Genomic DNA, 20,814 nt, shown 5'->3' with positions numbered 1-20,814 from the left:
CATGCAAAGCGAGGAGTTTAGCTGCTAGGGCTATTCGCCAGGTCCTATGGTCTATCTTAAGAGGCCCTTACAACCTTCACGGAGCAGCGAGATACTGAATGTACAGCTTTTGGTGTGGATACAGGGAATTCTCCCTATGTTCCCACTGTTTAACATTGTAATGTTTTACAAACACATAGTGTGGGAATTCTATATTATTTAACTGTTACCTAATAATTACACAGAAATAGCAACCTACAAGATAAAAAAGAATTATGGGATGATTATCACCAGTTGCATTATTCTGTCAAGATGAGAAAGAGGACATGAATGAATGCGCAGAGATGAATGTTGTCCTTTGTTTTCAATCTTGATCATCTAGTTTTTTGGCAGTGTAATTTTCAAAAGCAGAGAACACAGATGACCATAGGTTATTGTGCAGTCTTTAACAGGATCTGTATATATAAATGAAAGAGAACTGGCATTGCAGTCAACACAACATCTTTTCATATTGCACAGAGAATACGCCCACTCACTCTTCCTTTTATAAGCTTGTGGGAAGAGACAGCATACTCAGAACACTGCATCTAACTTTCCATGAGTTTAACCTCTCAGCTCATTGCTTTGATCTGGGCAGCAGTCAACGGTCAATGAAGAAAAAGCCAGGCTCTTTCAAGCTATTATTTCAGCCTGAAGATTTCTGCTGTAAATCACTAACATTCACTCAATGCCTTATGTTGAGGAGTCATGATTTTCCACAAGAAAGATGCTGCGGATAGTCTCATCTTGAAACTCATATCACAATGAGTCACACATGCACGGCTAATGTGAGCATACACACTGTTTATCTTTACATACTGTTCACATATATAGGAGGAAAGATACTTCTACACCCCTTAATAGACCTAAATGTGTTTGAACAACTTATTTTTAACTGCAGCAACCAACAGAAGATTTTGTATTTCTTAGCACATTTTTGCTTTCAAAACCATAACATATCCTTCATTTTTCTGAGCTGTCACTTATAGATAGATGGCAGATCGTGGAAGCCATAGATGGGGACTGCCTGAGGCTCAGTGTGTTTCTAGAACCAGAAATGGAGAAAATCCAACAGGAAGTTTCAAAATCTCTCGTTTTTTTCTTGTACCTTTTGCTTGTTCTAACCTCTCACTTCCGTGAAGCTTTGTTTTACCCTGTTTTTCTGTTCTATACCATAAGATGGTACCTACCTGATGGCGCTCAAGAGCACATTTTATTATGTTGACCATCCTTGCTGCCTTCAGGACAGAAGCTTCTTGTGAAGAGTAACTTGATACCACATGTCCAAATGCCCACCGATGCTCCAGAAGAGATCATACATACCACTGGTTTCTTCTTCTTCCTTTTAAGATACAATTATTTACTTATTTGTTGCTTGGTTTATTTATTGGAAAGGCAGTTTTACAGAGAGAAGGAAAGACAGAGAAGATCTTCCATCTGCTGGTTCACTCCCCAAGTGGTCAAAAAGGCTGGAGCTGAGCTGATCCAAAACAAGGTGTCAGAAGCTTCCTCCAAGTCTCCCATGTGGGTGCAGGGCCCAAGATTTTGGGGTGTCCTCTACTGCTTTCCTAGGCCACAAGCAGGGAGATAGGTGGGAAGTAGCACAGTCTGGACATATGGAATCCTTGCAGTTGCAAAGCATGGATTTTGCCGCTGAGTCATTGTGCTTGGCTCACGATACTGGTTTCTAAAAGAATCATAAGCTAGGCAGATGGAAATAGGTGTTTCACTCTAGCCTTGAACCTATTTGAAAGGCAGTGTTACAGAGGGAGAGGGAGACAGAGAGTGAGAGGAAGATCTTTCATGTGCTGGTTCACTCCTCACATGGTCGCTGAGCACACATTTCGTTGGGCTGGGCCAGCCAGGGAAAAGGCACCTAGAACTCCAGCTGTGTCATCCGGAGGTCCAAGCACTTAGTTCATCTTCTACTGCTTTCCCAGCTGCACTGCAACAACAGCACCCAGGAGTTCATCCAGTGGTCATGCGGGATTGGCATTGCAGGCTATGACTTAATCTGCTGAGTCACCATATTGGCTTCCACAGTAACTCATGTTTGACCAGTCAAAAGAAAAGATGGACTCCTTCTGGGTTTCATCTTCCAAAGGCCCTGCAGTCCGAGAGCATTTGAGGATGGTTTCCATTTATAGCATGATCTTAGAATCCACTTCAGTGTGCTTTTCCTCTTCAGACTGACTGATCACTTTGACTCTAGGTTTCTACAACTGTTTTTCTGGATAACAAAAGGCAGATATCTTTACAGTGTTTTACAGACTATTGATAAAACATCTCTGATCAGTACTTTGGTTTTACCAATTACAATGGATTTCTTTAACATACTTAATCCTCTGAGAAACATATATACTGTAATGTCCTGCCTGATAAATATGAATTTTTCTAGTAACTTTCAGGATAATTTTGATTGAATCAACTGCTCTATTCCCTTGGGCACTAAATGAGGTAATAATACATTACTAACATTACTCAGTGAAAATTAAATGAGTTGGGCCCGGTGGCGTGGCCTAGTGGCTAAGGTCCTCACCTTGAATGCGCTGAGATGCCATATGGGCGCTGGTTCTAATCCCGGCAGCTCCACTTCCTCTCTATCCTCCTCTCAGTATATCTGACTTTGTAATAAAAATAAAATAAATCTTTGAAAAAAAATTAAATGAGTTAAATATTATAAATCAGCACATAAGGATATATTTACAAGAGAGTAAGTTTCTCATTATTACCTATTATTACAGTAACAGAATTTTCAAAGTACTTGGAGAGAGTAAAAGAGATTCTAAGCATCACACAAAAATGGGGTTTATTCTAGGTATACAATGCTTGTTCAATATTAAACAACAACAATAATGTAGTATGTATGTTTCTGGTATAAGAGCAGAATGAAGCTTCCTGTCCATCCTCATGGACTCCGGTTGATTCCTTGGATTCCCAGTCTGTTGTAAATTTTCCCAGCTTTCCACTTACTGTCACAGGTAAGGGTTAGGCAATAGGGTTATATACATTCCCCTATCAAGTGCACAAGTGTATTTAATGTCTGTGATAACACCCTTTTCTTGTGTACTACTAGTGGGGGACTCTATTCCTCTGATAGTGATTTCCTACATTCACATGTGGCAAGATCTTAAAAAAGCTCTTATACGGTTCTATTCCTCACTGTTCCCATCTGTAAAATAAGAATCATAAAATTTACATCACAAGATTATTGGTAAGGTTAAGTGGATGTATATGCACAGTGAGTAATAAAGTACAATGCACAAATGCCTATTAAATATTAATCTGTATGTAGTTTTAAAATAATTATTTATGATGATGGCATTAATCTAATAATATGCCTTTGTATTGCAGAAAGACTAATTGACAGACATGCCAACACATTTCAAAAACCTTTACTGGGTGTGAATGTTTGCCTCAATGGTTAAGAGGCCTCTTGGGTTATCTGTGTCCTATTTCAAAGTGCCTGGCTTGAGTGCTCCATTTCTGGTTCAGCTTCCCTCTGACGCAGATGCTGGGAAGTATCGGGTGATGTTTCCCATACTGAGGTTCCTGCCACCCACATGGGAGACCTAGATTGGCTTCTTGCCTCCTGACTTTAGGTTGCCCCTCCCTTGGATGTTGCGGGTATTTGGGAAGTGAACCAACAGATGGAACATCTTTGTTTAGTTTGGCTCTCCGCTTTAGAAAAAAAAAAAGAAAGAAAAGAAAAAAAAAACTAACATTAAATAAGACCTTGAATGTCATTGGGTGATCCTTAACATAAGCTCAAAGGTATTTCCTGAACGCAAATCAATCTGCTACCTGCAGAGATTTGTAATGGGTAGACAGTGATGAGACCCTGAAAGTATGAAAGGATTACAAAGAAAAGATCACATGGCCAGGCTACATGACAAAAGCAAAACGAATATAATAATCTTCGACACCAGGGTAAGTATGGTTATACCAACTGTAAACTCTTTGAGCTCAGTCAAGGGTTGAAAGCTGTTTCCCTTAGAATGCGGGAATGCATCTGAGACCATATGTCCCATATGATCCATATGTTTTCACCACAGCCTCACATTGTAACTATTTTTTTGTCTTTTCTCAGGATGTCCAAATATATGCCAAATGTGCACACACATACATTTTCATCTCTTTTCCCCACAGACCTACATATTTATCTTTATATTTTAGTTTTTTGAAAAATCTTGCATATATTTCTTATAACTTTCATCTATTGGATAACTTATTTTGCATGGGATCATCTTGCCATACGCTTTTCTCTACATGAAGTTACTGATAGAAAAGAAAAAAATCAATGCGTAGGAGTATAAATTCGTAAAAAAAAAAGTTACTAATAATCCATACACACATAAAGACTCCAGGAAACGTCCACTGGATGCGAAAGGCGAGGTTTTGAGGAGAAGATTCCGTATCCCAGAAGCATATTCACAAAGATGTGCCACATTCATTTTCAATCAAGGCTTCAAGGTTTTCACAAATGCATGTTTTGGAGCTGCTCCGGCAAGCAGTTCATTCACAGCTCTGTCACACTAATGTCAGCCAAGGCTGGACTCTGTGAATTTTACTGTATCATTTAATTCAGGACTTCTTAGGATGGACATGTAACAACAACGCACGACATTGTGGATGTTAATGCTAATTTATAGTGCTCTATCCACATATATGAAATAGTTTGAATAACTTAAGAACGATCTGCCCTTTTGCCTCTGATCAATACGTATGTTGAATTCTAAAATGTTTATTTGCATCCAAGGGCAAAGGGTCACAAAAGGCTGCAGGATCATGTGCTTGTCTGGGTAGAAGCTCTCCCGAGTTTTCGAAACTTCCATCTATAATACTGAACATTTTTATTTTCTTTAAAATAAGTACACATATGCTGATTTGGAAATATTTTTCAGTGTTTAAAGTACAAGAACATCACTTACATAGGAACCAGTAAATGTCTAATTTTCCTCAAGAAGATTAGAATAGGCCTGGAAATTGTTGATCATAGACAATTTCTCAGAGAACAGGGAAAAGTCCATAAAATTCAGAGATATGAACTAATACATCAAGATATAGCAAGACCCACAGTGTGACTGAACAAATGATACGTACGTGAAGAAGAAAAGAGTCAACATTCAGACAGTCGTGTTAAGTAATTCCTGTCACCAAGCACGGGATACAAGGCAGACAGAAATTCAGTAGGGAACAACAGAACTTCAGTATGAGCTTTCACTGTGGAAAGGTTTGTAAACTGGTGCTTCGTTGAGGCACAGGTGCACTGACCCAGATTAAAGGCACCAGTTGAGATATATCATCAGTGTTGCCTCTTCCCTTACATATCATTAATCCCAAGTCAATTGCTAATTCCATTTTAATCCTCCAAAACACCAATTCAAATGACAAGATCCCTGTGAATATGAGATATGGATTTCTAAATTACACTGAGCTAAAAAAAAAAAAATCACATTGAAAAGACTCAGCAGAAGCAGGGGTGGAGGCAGAGTGCTAAATTTGTTTTTGTGGGCCCGCATCCGCCAGGATCCCACATGAGCACCCATTCATGTCCCGGCTGCCTTACTTCCCTTGTGGCCTGGGAAAGCCGTCAAGGACAGCCCAAAGCCATGGGACCCTGCACCCATGTGGGAGACCTGGAAGAGCTCCTGGCTCTGGCTTCGGATTGGCTCAGCTCCAGTCATTGCAATCGCTTATGGAGTGAACCAGTGGATGGAAGATCTTTTTCTCTGTCTCTCCTTTTCTTTGTAAATTTGACTTTACATTAAAAAATAAATCTTAAAAAATAATAAAACCTAAATGTTTTCACTAGGTTGAAATTTCAAGTGTTTATACATTTTAACATGCATTTATATATTATTGCTTTATACAGAACCAAAGTGAAATCAGCTATTAACACTTGAAAGATATAAAGAACTTATAAGATGCAAGGTGTATCACTTTGATGACTTTGTATTGATGAGTGGGAATTTACTAGAGAACATTCAGGTTTTTTCTGTTTCTTATTTAAAATTCGTAAGTCCATAGATCAGCTGAAAAAGAAGATGCTATGAGGAGCACCTACTTTATATCAGCATTGGAAGCCCACATAGTGGTAGATTTGAAAATACCTTGACAGCCCTATATTGAACAGTGTGGAAATGTGAATATTTTCAAAATAATGAAAGCGATGTTTTTATACAATGCATTATAAACTCCCCAAAGCTATTCTATTCCATTAGCATATTTATAATACATTTTGAAGTGAGGGTTATATGGGAGAACCTTAACATGCAGATATCAGGAATGTGAGCTGATAAAGGCAAGTCCTACTTCTCAGTCATCAGCCTACAAGTTGGAAAAAAAAGACAAATCGCAAAATACGCCACAAATACCCAAAACTGCTTTTCTGTGTCATCTATTAATTAATCAAATGAGACACTATAATTGAAGAAATACAGAAAATCAAGCATTAAGATAAATAGTGTGGGCCCAGCGGAGTGGCCTGGCTGCTAAAGTCCTCACCTTGAATGCACCGGGATCCCATACGGGCACTGGTTCTGATCCCGGCAGCTCCACTTCCCATCCAGCTCCCTGCTTGTGACCTGGGAAAGCAGTTGAGGACGGCCCAAGGCTTTGGGACCCTGCACCCGCGTGGGAGACCTGGAGGAGGTTCCTGGCTCCTGGCATCGGATCGGCGCTCACCAGCCTGTTGCGGCTCGCTTGGGGAGTGAATCATCAGACGGAAGATCTTCCTCTCTGTCTCTCCTCCTCTCTGTATATCTGACTTTGTAATAAAAATTAATAAATCTTAAAAAAAAAAGATAAATAGTGTATTTTCGGTGCCTTTTACAGATATCTGAGACCAAATTCTTCACTGGGATTACTCTGGTATTTTCTCATACCAGAGAAGCATCATACCAAAGAACCATATTTGAAACTATTGGTTCACTTTCACCACAGATTTAAAAATAATCATAATAAGGGTTATCTCTTCTACCAACTGTAGGCATATTCCTAATGAAAGCTTAGCTTCTTTATGCAGACTAGACTGCAAAATCCTCACTCCGTCATCGAGTTTCAGAAGCACAGCTGTCACAGGCATTCATATCAGGTACAGCAGCTGGATTGCTTTGGAGGGTGTTTATTTCAATCCCCATGATTTCCCACCCATGTTTTCCCAAAGAATTTCAATTTTGTTCAGCACTCTGAATCAAACAGACAAAAAGTATAATCAAATTCAAGATGTGTTTTCCCTTTGCATCATTCATGTGAAAGTACAGAAAAGCTGCTCAATCTTTTCAAAAGCCAGCCCAAAGAGAAAAAGAAAGTCACAACCTTTATATATATATATATATATATATATGTGTGTGTATGTATGTATATATACATACAGATGAGTGCTGGGTTGAAGACAGTTTGTCAGTATGTATTTGTTTCATATCGTTAAGTTTATGCGACGTTAAGTTGTTCCTTTAATAATAAAAAAGGATATGAAAGTGAGTTTCTTTAATTATTACCTTGGAACTAGTCTTTACGTGAGGCCAGCATATGAAGCAGACACTGACAGAATAATAAGCACATCCATTCGGCTGTAGTCATCATAGTGTGCACAGCATTTTCAGAACTGCATGTTTTGCTATTTACCTACATGCAAGATTAACATGCGGGCTCGCAGAGAAACAACCCGGTTTTCTCATCAGATGTGTGCTTCTGAGGCCTTTGTTAAAACGAAACCTTAAGTTGGGGTCATGAGGTGTCTGAATCTCCAAAAACGCACAATATGACTTTACCAATTACGGAGAAACAGCCATTCTTTTTCATTTGTTATTTTATCATAATGCATTTGAAATGTTGGGGCACTACACTTATTTTGAATACACATCAGAAAATATTTGTATAGATCTATGATGCGAAAGAACAATCTAGACACAAATACCCAGGAGCACTGAAGTAGCAAGAATCATGAAGTGCCGTTTTCTTTCCTAAACTCTTTAAACTGCCTGAAGACTTTATTTCAAAGGCTGTTCAGTGTGGCTGGAGTTAGAGGGCCCATCGCAAGTCAGCCACTACATGAATAAGCGATGATCCAATTATAAATAGATTGGGAATAGAGACAGGTTTATTATTGTAAGAGAAAGGAAAACCTCAAAATGTACACTATACTGTTGCTTTGCAATTGGAGATACTGGGTTAAACAGGGCTTTGACAGACGAAGGGCTTATATGCTAGTTTTCTAGCAATTCCATGGCATGCCACCACAAATCAAGTTGCAGAAAACGGCAAATTTTTTTTCCCTCTAACACTCCTGGATTCCAAAGCCAAGGCCACACTTTCCCCATAAAACTGTTATGTCCTTTCCCACTACTCGGGATGGCAAATTTGAGTCTTTGCCTTCATGTTAAGCATAGCCTTCTTCCCCTGTCTGTGTCTGTAAACGGTTTTTCTTCAATGTCATAAATTACTGAATGTAGGCGCCTGCCAAATCTAGCACGATTCCTAAGTAACTAATCACATCTGCAAAGACTGTCTTTCATAGTAGTCACCGTTTATAGTTCTTAAAGGACATGAAACTTGGGAAAATGGTATTCAGCACAGTACCGACAGGTGGGAAAGACGGGCGGGCTGTATGTTCCTCTATTCATTTCTTAATTCTGCCCTGTCCACTGAAAAGAACAAGGACAAGCCCATAATAGTGGATGCAGCTCCTGTCTAGATTTGGTATGTAAACACAATTCTCCCTTAAAAGGAACCAGATCTCTTTACGGTAAACTCTAGCACCTTGCTGTAGAAAATGTGAAATGGGACTGAACTGATGAAATCAGAGGTTAGAATGTGCCCCTCCCATCACACACACAAAATAATGGAATCTTATCAATACAGAGTATCAGCTTCAAGGACATGTCATAGACAAGTCTGAGATAGTCTGAGATAGTCTGAGCCTCAAAATAAATAATTAAGACATGTATTATAGGTCACTAAGTAAAACCAGAATCTAAGCCAATTTCATGCCTATACTCAATCAAATAGATGAGAAGAGACTTTTTCTTCTAAAAGAATACTAACCAAGAAATGTTAACAGAATAATAAATTTAGAACAATCATCATCTTCAGCTCTTCTACTTCTTCATTTAGAAAAGAATTATCAATAGATTCCAAAATGCTGAGTTAGTGGGTTTATCAGGAATACAATATGTACACGGGTTCAAAGCATTGGGCAGGAAAAGTAGGCACCAGAAGTAATTTTGAATGGATGAGCTCATTTAAAAAGTCATCAAAATTAGTGTCAACCAAAATTAAGCATAATCCTGAACTCCTGATACAAATCAGAGATACGGTAACAATATAAAAAACACATATTCTGAAACAATTTGATATGTTCCTCAAAAGACATCAAACAAATCTAGCCAAGGGCTTTTTAAAAGTATTGTTTGGTGAAGATCAAGTGTAAAGTTCACAAAAGTGAAGAGATGACTGAAGAACCATTCAGAAGAAGAAGCCCAGCATAAATGAGATCTTATGTATGACCCTGTTACTAAAACAGGACTTCCCTGGGATAATTAGAAGCATCTGAGATCTGAGCATTTGATAAGGATGATGTGTCAATACTGATGTTCTAATTTTTATGATATTTATAGTTGGATAAACAATCACAGGAGGAAGATTTAATGAGATGATAGGAAAAAATGGGCAACTTATTCTCAAATAGCTCAGGAAAAATGTATTTCGATTGCATTTTAAAATTTCTCTAAATTTAAACACATTATTAAACAACCAAGATTCAAAAGAAATTAACTATATTTATGCAGACCTGCCTCTAAAGATACCTTTGAAGATATAAACGATACATTTACAAAGGGAAGTCATTTTTTAAAGCTAAGACAAAGGAATGTGAATTACACATAACTATGTTTTGTAGAAGTAAAATGATGGAATGACTAATTCTAACTGTTTCATTGTTTAAGGACTGCGTGTTCACTTGCATTTATATGCTGTCTTCCATAAACTCTTCCGTAGGAAGCCTCTGGAAAGCTGTGATAATAGGCTTTTAAATACATATACTTACAAAATCATTTTTCAACCTTCTGATATCTCAATTATTAGTAGTATTCTAGGTTTCTTTGATTGGGTTTTTTTTTTTGGTGGTTGTTGTTTGTTGTTTTATGGGGAGTGCTTTAGTTTGCTTCACCACCAGGAAACTTAGAGCCAAGTCAAGCTACTCTCTTTTTGTGTTTATCTTCAACACTTCAGCAGCACTGTAGTCCCAGCCATTTACCGCAGGGCTCTCAAGGAATTTTCATTGTAATCAGAATTTCTATGTGATGTATTGTCCTTGGATTTTTAAATTACTTGTATTCCTATCACGAAAATGCATCATACAAACTTCTTGTCTAACTTCCCTCTGAGTTCTTCAGCCTATCATGAAAATACGTCATACAAACTTCTTGTCTAACTTCCCTCTGAGTTCTTCAAAGTAATTTGTACAGAACGCTGACCTTAAGAGTGCTTCCATCTTTGGAAAGCATTCACTGTAATGAATGTGCAGCAGAGCCTCAGGACTCACATAAACGCAGTTCTCTAGAGAGATTCCCAGAGATCACCAGAGCACACTGTGAAGCCAAAGCAAGCAGGAGGTCTGGACATAAACGCCCACTCCTTCACTTCATAGTTGGCTTTTTATTGGCCGTTATTTTCCCCGATTTTTCACTAAAAATAATGAGAAGTAGGGAAACTAACATCACTACTGAAATTTCCAGACTGTTATGGATACGAGGAGCATTTAGCAGAGTAACTCTTGAACACATATTCATCAGCAGCAGCAGAACAGTCCTGGACCTTAAAGAAAATGAGTAAGATCTCAAGGGTCATTTCCTATGGATCCGCAGGCCAGGACGCCCATCTGCTTGAGGAATAGTAAGCTGTTTCATTGTTTTTCCTCCTACCTTCATTTAAACATCCTTTTGAAAGACCAGGACCCATTCCAATACGTGAATTTGTGAAATATGAAGCTTTGTTGAGCAGTTTTTCATTAGCTCCTGTGTTCATTTAACACAGGTAATTTATCAAATCATTTCAGCTCAAGGAAATCACAAAGGGATGGTTGCAAAGACATTCATATTTATCGAGTTCCAAACCCACAGTAGGCCAAGCTATTAGTGTTTGAAATATAATCCTTGGGTTTTCCAATGAACCTTTAGAGAGGGATTACTGGATATACTATATAGTTGAAGAAAGTAAAATTTAGACAGAATATGTTGTTTAACAAACAGACTTTAGATTTTGAGTTAAATAACCTGAGAGACAATTTCGACACTCCATAAACGGTTCATTTTTTTCCAACCTCAGGCTTACCCAAACAATTAGGATTAAACATCCCAAGGCACAATAACATTAGAAATGCATATTTAACACTTACATGAATACTTAAAATATTTAGAATTATAAGTAGATGAATATTACCACTGAAAAAGCTTTCAACAATGCTAGGTTGGGATCCACTGTTACAACCAGACAAGCGCACATGCCTCGTTTCATTCAGTATTGCAATGAAAGTGAATTCTCATCAAGTCCTGACATTTACAGCAGAATATAAAAGAACTAACTGTGTTTCAGGCTTCCAAATAAGATATTTCTAAAATAATTTGGCTGCCATTTGGGCAAATATATGTGTGTGTTTTGTCTTGACGGCCTGTCAACTGACAGACAGCTCTTGAACATCACATTCATTTCCATAAAATATTGGTAAATCTCTCAATTAGAATTTTATTTTTCACTTTCTGAACAATGCAATGCCCTCATCCTTGTTGGCATTCCCGGGGCATGCCACTGCAGTGGCTGGCATCACTACAGCACTGAAGGATGGAAGATGGAAGGAAGGAGAGAGGAGAGAGACGGGCTGAGAGAAGGGTGGCATGGGGAGAGGGTGGAGGTAGTAGCTACCTGCATCTTGATATTCAGCTTTATGAGAAATGAAGGGAATGCTTAACACTTGATAATAAAATAGTGCAGCCTCCTTGGCTTTTTACCTAGAAAAGCAGGTATCACAGACCGGACACCCAAAGTATAAAATCAGTATAGGAGCAAAGCGCCAAATATAGCAAAAGGAACAAATTAGCGAAAGGATTGTAAATATCACAATAATAACCAATCATGGAATTCCTATGTACCTTATGGTATTTTTGTCTTTTGTCATGCAAATCTCATAGAGTGAAAGCAAAATGGGAATTAATTACCTTAGATTATAATGTCAAAATAAACAATATTTTGACCTTCCTGAATTTCAAACTTAACAAGAGCCTAAGGAATAGAACTAGAAGAGTTTTTGGAAGACAGCTTATCAGTCACACACACGCACACACACACACACACACACACACATTACATGCATACATATATTGTAGTTAGCGAGCCTAATTTCTTTATCTCTATTAGCAAGAAAATAGACAAAATGCATATATATTTACAAATACATACTCATTACATTCTGCAACAAATAACATTGTTAAAAGCCTTTTCTGAGGGGCTGGCACAGTGGTGTAGCATTCTAATCCTCTCATTGCAGGGCCAGCATCCCATATCAACACGTGTTCATGTCCCGGCTGCTCTGCTTCCAATCTAGCTCCCTGTTAATGGCCTGAGAAAGCAACAGACACATGGCTCAGGGTTACGCGATGCTGCTCCTACATGGAAGACTCAGAAGAGTTGCCAGGCTCCTAGCTTCAGACTGGCCTGGCTCTGCCTGCTAACACCATTTGGAGAGTGATCCAGCAAATGGAAAATCTGTCCTCTCTCTCTTATCTGCTTTTCAAGTAAAAAAATGAGTAACTGTTAATTTTTTCTTTTTCTGAGAGATATGATGAATTTGTGCTGCAATGGATAAAATCACCAATTTCAACACAGGCATCTCATATCGGATCTCCATTTCCAGTCACGGCTGCTCTGTATCTGAGTCAAGTCCAAGTGGCTGGGTCCTTGCCACCCATGTGAGACACGTGTTTGGGCTTTCTAGCCCCAGGCTTTGGCTCGGCCCAGCCCTCACTGCTGTGGCCACTGGGGCAGTGAATCAGTGTAAGCGAGATTTCTTCCTCTGTCTCTTTCCCTTCCTCCTTCCCTCTGATTCTGCCTTTCAACTAATTAAATAGATATTTTAAAAGGCTTTTTTTTGCAATGAAAATGGACTTGATGTTTGCAGAAAATGGATTGGTTTTCTTTCTTAACATATTTTATCTTACACAGGATTCAGACACATAATCAAGAACTTCTGAAGCATTTAGAGTCAACTGGTTCAAATTTGACATTTGGCTCAAAGAATTATAATAATGCAGCAAAAACAACAGCTTCCCTGCTCATCATTTGTTAGCAATTAAGATGAATTAGGTTGTAAGTATGGTAGATCCTGAGAGGTTTTGTTTTTCTTTTAAATAATCCTACTGTAATCTGGATGCAGAGATGAGTGATGCTAGTCCTTTGACCTAAATGAGTTGAGCAAGGACTATGAGTAAAAATAAAGGAAATAAAGTATTTCAGAACCTAAAAGAAGTGCAAAGAAGGAGGTGCTTTACTTGTTTGTGTTTCTCTTCAGTGACAACGGTAAAGGTAGAGAGAACTTCTCAATAGTAAGGTGTAGTAGTTTTCTTAGAAGAGATGTCATCTCAGCCTGCCACATGGAAGACAATCTGTTTTGATAAGAAGGGAAGTCTGAATAATATAGAATTGCTTGCAAAGATGTAGATAAAATGGAGTTCTGGCAAAAATTATATATGTGCAGTATAAGCAGACCTGAAATCATATCTCAGATTCCCTAACAAAGTTTTAATCTAGGTAGGTTGAGAGATCTTGAATGAAGCTATACTCTGACAACTCATACAGGCTAAGAAGCTTGGAAATCAATCCACTTTAGTTATGCATCAATAAAACGTAACAGAAATTCTTCTTCAACATACATACATGGATTAAGTAAGAAATCTCAAAGTTAGAATAAAGCACATGCTATAGAAGGCTACAGAAGTGATCCACTAGGTCCCATTCAGATTTTAGAGGAGGGTGATTGTGAAAGTGAAATGAATCACAGATTAGCATTGTAGTATGGTCAGGAATGACTGGAATTAGTGATTTAATGGGTAACACACACTAGCCTATTGACAGGGAAGACTCAACAATATCCTTTACATAAACGCTTCCTATGTGGATTTTAAAATATTTAGTGTTGACTGATTAAATCGTGAGTGTTGAAAAGTGGAAGACACTTTCATAATAAAAAGTAGTAAGTTCAATGCATTAGTTTGTTTCCTTCTGTTTGAAAGACAGATCAAAAACCACACACACACACACACACACACACACACACACACACAGAGTGAGATTAAGAGAGAGAGAGAGAGAGAGAGAAAAAATGTCCATCATTTGGTTCACTTTTGAAACATCCCAAAGTTTCACAGCAAGATCAGGACAAGGCCAGGAGCCAAAAATTTCAACCCACTCTCCCATGTAAGTGACAGGACTACCTAAAAACTTGCAATATCATTGGTTCTCTTCCAGGATAAACCAGTGTGAAGCTACAGAAGAAACAGAGTAGCCAGGGCTCCAACCAGCACTCTGACAGAGGACAAGCACATCCCAAGTGGGCATCAGCCATTGTAACCCTGTATCTTTTAGGCCCACACTAGGTTCCTTTTGAGGTGTGGACTGTGAGGTATCTTTGGAATATGCATGGAAGCATGCTTTTGAAACAACTGGGAAAGTGTGTTACCAACAAAAAAAAGGCAGATAGAGCAGGTTGCATGATTTTAAAATCCCTTATATTAAACTGCTGAAAAGAAGACCAAGAGAAGAAAAAAAGAGAGAGAGAAGAAGATAGAGGGAACCAAACAAGAGGAAACAAGAGAAGGATAAGGAGTAGGAGGAAAAAGGCAAAAAAGAGGAAGAAAAGTGGTAAGAGAAATTTGAAAGGAAAATGAACCATGAGGGACAAAATAATTGTCAAGAGCAAATGACAAAATAATACTCATTAAAGATGGAATAAGCACACCAAATCAAGAAGAATTAGGACATTATTCTTTCTCAGAAATACTTTAGAACAAAACTCTTGGAAATGAAGTCTCTTTAGATTCTACCAAGAATCCCTTCTTTGGAAGTAAAAATCACAACAAACTTCAACCAGGAAAGTTAGACACATACACACACCAGTGGATTGCTAAAATAAATTAAAACATCAAGACCACCCTGGGGAGCCAAGGATGCTCTGTACCTGATAATGGGCACAAATTTAGCCTGAAAAACCACAATCAATACTCTGCTTTTCTTTGTATTGGCACTGACGATGTTGCTGAAGACATCATCCATACAGATCTTACTGTTTCATATCTGCAAAGAATGCCCCCTTTTCCAACCAGCTTGATGTTGTTGTATAGAACTTGGGAAAATGGTTCTGAGTAAAGTGAGTGTGTGTGTGTGTGTATGTGTGTGTGTGTGTGTGTGATGGGGAGAGACTACGGAAGGACACAACTGAATGTTAAATTTTGAGTGATTTGGAATGATGGTTAAAGTAGCTCTGCGTATCTTTCTCAGCTTTTAGTGTGTATCTGTGCTTTTTACTTGCCTCGTCTTCTTCACCTACTGCTAATGTATATGACTCCATACAAGGCACGTACCTCGCTAGGTAGTTTGAAACAAAATACATAAAAAGACTTCTCTAACCTTGTGCCTTGACTGTGGTTATTCTATCTACACAATGTTGCTCCTGTTACTGTTAACACAAAGTAAAACTATAGAATTCCTCCTCTTCCTATATAAAATATGGTTAGGGGTTTTCTATATCAAGGCCAGGGTTTGGGGATATACAAACAGATTGGAAAAGCGGAGAATAGTTAAAGTTAGCTTTGGAATATGTGTTGGTTTGAGAAGTGGATTGACTGCTTCAACAGCTCAGAAAAACTGAGTATGGGTCAATGATCAGAACAGTGACTCCTAAAACACATGAAATGAAGATAGAATGACCGCCCAAACAAGGCCTCTTAGGAAACAGTGATTGCCTGATCTATCCTAACCGCGACACACCAGCCCAAGCCAGTAGCTGGTAGATGACAGACCCAGACCGTTTTCTCCTGCTCTGTGCTCTGCATCTGCGTATGAATGCAGACAAACAAATAATTAACCATCAAGCAAATATCAATAGGATTAGCTTGGCATGTTGGAACAAATCTTGATAAATCCGCCTCAGTAACAATACTCCAACTACACATTTATGAGAGGAATACAAATTCTGCCCATTGCAGTATTGTCGTGGAAGGAGGGATATTTTAATAAAACCGCTCCTCCGTCAGTTGCTATCACTGAGGGAGCAAAGCCATTGAGCTGTAGAACACAGGCCAAAAAGGGAGATTTGGAAATGCACATTAGAGATAAGACAGTAATAAAAGTCTCTTCAGCAATCCACCACCCTTGACGCCGGGAGCTATTTTAATAGTGACTCTAATCGTGCTGTGAAATCGGAAGCATACATACCCAAAATGGACATCTCTGGCACAGTAGCATGATAGGGTCCATTAAGAAACTCTGGTGCATTGTCATTGATGTCTTGAACTTTGATAATAAATTCCGAAGGAGGCTCGAGAGGTTTGTTTGTCTCCCAGTCTACTGCCTGAGCTGTGAGCGTGTACTCAGCCTTTTCCTCCCGGTCAAGTCTTTTTATAGCATGGATGTCTCCAGTTACATCATTTATTTGAAAGATTGTCCCAGCTCCATCACCAGATAAGATGTATTTGATTTTTTTACTCCCAGGATCCAGGTCCGTATGGAGCTAAAACAAAAAGTGGCAGAGTTAGTGACGAAGCAATCTGTACGCACAGTGATTCTAAGTATCTCCTATTTGAATCTTAACTTGATGCTTTTTAATTTACTTGATCAATTTCTTCTGATAGTAGCTGTATAAAGAGTCTGTACCCACCCAAACACATATTATTAAGAAATAAATTGACATGAAACTCATGTGAATTGCCTGGAACAGACTGCAATGCCCTCTGGTCAGTTTAATGCAAAGTATAGAAATATGCTAAAAAGAAGTCAAGAAGAAATATGAACTATATAAATTCTTTTCAACTTGTTAACACATTTGCTTAAAGTTTTATCATTAGTTATCCTTTAGGAATTACTATATGCCAGAATCATGTAAATTACTTCTCATACAATCATTTTCTTAATTTAAAAAAATGTTACATTAGAAACGTAAAAAAACAAAAGTTGTATCAGGAACAAAATAACTCCATCATTTAGGAAAATCAAATAATGATACTGTGTGTGTGTAAACATTTGACCTAACACTTGCATCTCACACTGTGAGTTCCTGTGTTCAATTCCCACAAATGGGTTCCAATTCCAGCCGCCTACCAACACTTAGACCTGGAGACAATAGGGCTGACTCGCGTGACTGGGTTCTTGCCGCCTAGTTAGGGAACCTGGAATTCATTCCAAATCTCCTACATTCAGCCCTAGTCCAGCCCCACGAGTGCAAGACTGAATCAACATCAACAGATACCATCTCTGTCTCCACACACACACCCTCCAATAAATAAATAATACTCAAATCTGTCCACATTATGGATACAAACAAAAGCAACACTGCATGTAGCTTTTGTGCTCTTGTATGATATTTTTTTCTGGTATTCATTCAAATTGCACAGCAACCACTGTGGTCAGGCTGTGGGAACTCGGTCTCCAGAATTGCAATGCCTCTGGAAAACTAATAGGAATCGAGATTCATCTTAGTTTTTGGCAACAAGCATTGGCTGAGTAAATATTAATGAAATTCATGTAAATAATCCTCCTGAAATCATTGGTAGGTACTGAGGAAAAGAAAATCCTGGTTCTAAAATTCTGAGTGCTGGCTCTCAAGAGGGAGACATGAATGAGCTATTCTATGATGCTGCTGCTTTTTTTATGCTGTGTTGACTCCCATTAAAAATAATACAAAACAAGAACATATATTTCTTGGTTTGTATTTTTAAAAGAATAGTTCACTGAACTGTGCTTTCAAAATACTGCTTAAATGCACATATTTTCAGTTTAACTCAGCTACTTGACTGCCAATAGAGTTCCACTTATTGCACCATGAGATTTCAAATATTTGTTCCTTAAGAAAATAAGGATTGCTTTGTGGAAAGAAAGTTCCAGAAATTTCAAAAGACAATGTGTTCCCTTGAGATCCATTTACACAGAGCAGGCTCCTATCACTTTTTCTGCCAGTTTAAATTGTATTTAGCGCTTCAATGTGTGCAAAGAAAAGATGATAAAAAAGACATAAAAGAGCAACAAAGACTCAAAATGCATCTAGATCTCACACTTTACTTTTGAATATTAAAAAATTAAACTATAAGATTATATCAAATATTTATTGAATCTCAAAATGTATCCTTTTCATTTATTGTATTAAACTTATGAACAAGAACAAATATTGAAATGCCACTTTATTTTAATGAATGAGGGATTATAATTCATTAGTGTGATATTAGTCCTAATTTATGATCATTTTAATTTATGTGCATTTTAACATTTCTATTAGCATTTTTATTAAAAGAAGAAAATTTGAATAATATATCATCTACAGAGGTTTCATTCACACACAAGCCATTCTTCAGGCACAGGAGATATTGGTTTGTGTCATTCTTTGTGCAGGAATTTTTTGCTCATTAACAAATTAACCATTCAAATATGTATTATTATTACTTGTGTTAGAATTTGTTTATGCCGTATATTCCTTCCACTGATCAACAGACTCTACTTTGTAAATTGTATTATCATCTTGGGTTTTGATGATCTCTAATGATTAAAAATAAATAAGAGATGGAAGAAAAATTAGTTTCTTCTTTTAAGGTTTTCTTTCTTTATCTGAGAGGCAGAGTTACAGAGCCAGAGAAGAAGAGAGAGATCTTCTAGTTCACCCCTCAAATGGCTCCAATGGCCAAACTTCATTCAGGTCTCCCACATGCTTGCTAGAATCCAAAAACCGGCCATCCTCTGTTGCTTTTGCAGGCACAGCAGTAAAGGGGTGGGATTACAATCAAACTCAAACTGGACACCTGCGGGACACCAGTTCTGCAGTCGGTTCATGGCAATGCAGCTGCACATGGTGTCTTAACCTGTAGTGCCACAGCACTGCCCCAGGTTTTTGGAAGAATAAAGCAAAAAGCAATGAGCCAGGCATCTATAAGCATGTTACTGGAGAAATTAACAAATTTACTGGAACTTCAGTTATTATGAGGGAGCCTAAGAACAAAAGCAGGCCAGTCCAACGGCTATCCCACATCTCCTTCCCAGCATATAAACGTTAAACAAAACAAATGAAACAAACACTCAGGATGACAAGACCTAGGTTTTTTAATTGTTTGTTTTAAAGATTTATGTAATTTTATTTGAAAAGCAGATTTACAGAAAGGAGAGACAGAAAGATCTTTTGTCGTCTGCTGGTTCAAGTGGCCGCAACAACCAGAGCTGAGCTGATCCAAAGCCTGGAGCTTCTTCTGGGTCTCACACATGGGTGCAGGGTCCCAAGGCTTTGGGCTGTCCTCTACTGCTTTCCCAGGCCACAAGTAGGGAGCTGGATGGGAAGTGGAGCAGCCAGGACACGGACCAGTGCTGGATGGGATCCCAGGACTTGCAAGGCGAGGGCTTAGCCACTGAGCCAATACACTGGGCACAAGATGTAGGTTTTGATAAAAACAAACTAGAAAGGACTGTGTCAAACTGCCCCCAGTCTTCCCATTAATTGATGTATAGCAACTGTCTTTCTTCCTTGGTGATAAAGTAATAAAATTACAAATCTCCTAGCCTGCAAAATCTTAGTGGTTGGGATCGCTTTCAACCAGCCTCTCCAATGGCACTATTTGGAGCTTCTCTTTTTCACAATGCAATAGAATTTCAAATTTATTCTCACCATTGTGTCCGGCCTTGTATATCATCATGAACACCATGACATGAACCCGGACTCATGTTACTAGATTTTCTGCAACGTTCTGCTTTGTTAGGGAAATAAAATATCGACTTTGCAGAATGCTTTTTTCTCATCATTTTTAAAAGATTCCGTTATTTATTTGGAAGTCAGAGTTTCTGGGGGTTGGGAGGGTGAGGTGGAGTGAGAGAGTGAAAGAGAGTGAAAGAGAGAGTTGTCTCTCGTTTCTGGTTTACTCCCCCAGATGACCACAATAACAGCCAAGTTTGGCCAGGTTGGAGCCAAGTGCTTCCTCTAGGACTCCCATGTTGGTATCAGGGAACTATACACTTGATGCATCTTCCACTACTTTCCTAAGAGGATTTTCAGGGTGCTGGATAAGAAATGGGGCACAGAGTCCCAAAGGAATGCGTATGTATCTCAGGTGGTATCTTTACCTGCTATGCCAACCCCATCTGCTTGAAAACATGGGACAGGCATGGTGGACATCAGGCTAGTCCTGCAGTTGTGTGTCAGCATCCAGAATGGGACCTGCTTACAGTGGCCATAGCTTACAACCAGGGAAAGCAATAGGAGACCCGGAAGAAGCTCCTAACTCTTGGCTTAGGACTGGCCAAGCCTTGGCGAATGCAGCCATTTGGGAAGTGAACCAACAGATGGAAGTCTCTCTCTGTCTCTGTCTGTCTGTCTGTCTCTCTACGTATATAATATATATTATATATATTTTATATATATATGAACTTCTGGGTTTCAAATAAATAAATAAATCTTTAAAACAAAACAGAAATGGCTATAGTAAATGTCTGATCATTAAAATGATTTTTGTTTCTTATAATATTCAATCAATAAAATGATCTCTCAGTATTGTCTAG

At 38.4% G+C, this 20,814-nt stretch overlaps 1 protein-coding gene across 3 annotated transcripts in view; it reads right to left on the bottom strand.

Moving 5' to 3' along the window:
- Nucleotides 1-20,814, bottom strand: part of CDH8 (cadherin 8) — a 346,924-nt gene that overhangs the window by 208,041 nt on the left and 118,069 nt on the right. For all 3 annotated transcript variants that reach the window (XM_058674767.1, XM_058674770.1, XM_058674768.1), the window contains exon 3: nt 16,504-16,798. In XM_058674767.1, coding sequence (XP_058530750.1) covers nt 16,504-16,798 — 295 coding nt within the window. The remainder of the gene's footprint in view (nt 1-16,503; nt 16,799-20,814) is intronic.

The sequence above is a fragment of the Ochotona princeps genome, chromosome 16, assembly GCF_030435755.1.
Source record: "Ochotona princeps isolate mOchPri1 chromosome 16, mOchPri1.hap1, whole genome shotgun sequence".
In the NCBI taxonomy this organism is placed as follows: Eukaryota; Metazoa; Chordata; class Mammalia; order Lagomorpha; family Ochotonidae; genus Ochotona; species Ochotona princeps.
This window is presented reverse-complemented; position numbering and strand designations above follow the sequence as displayed.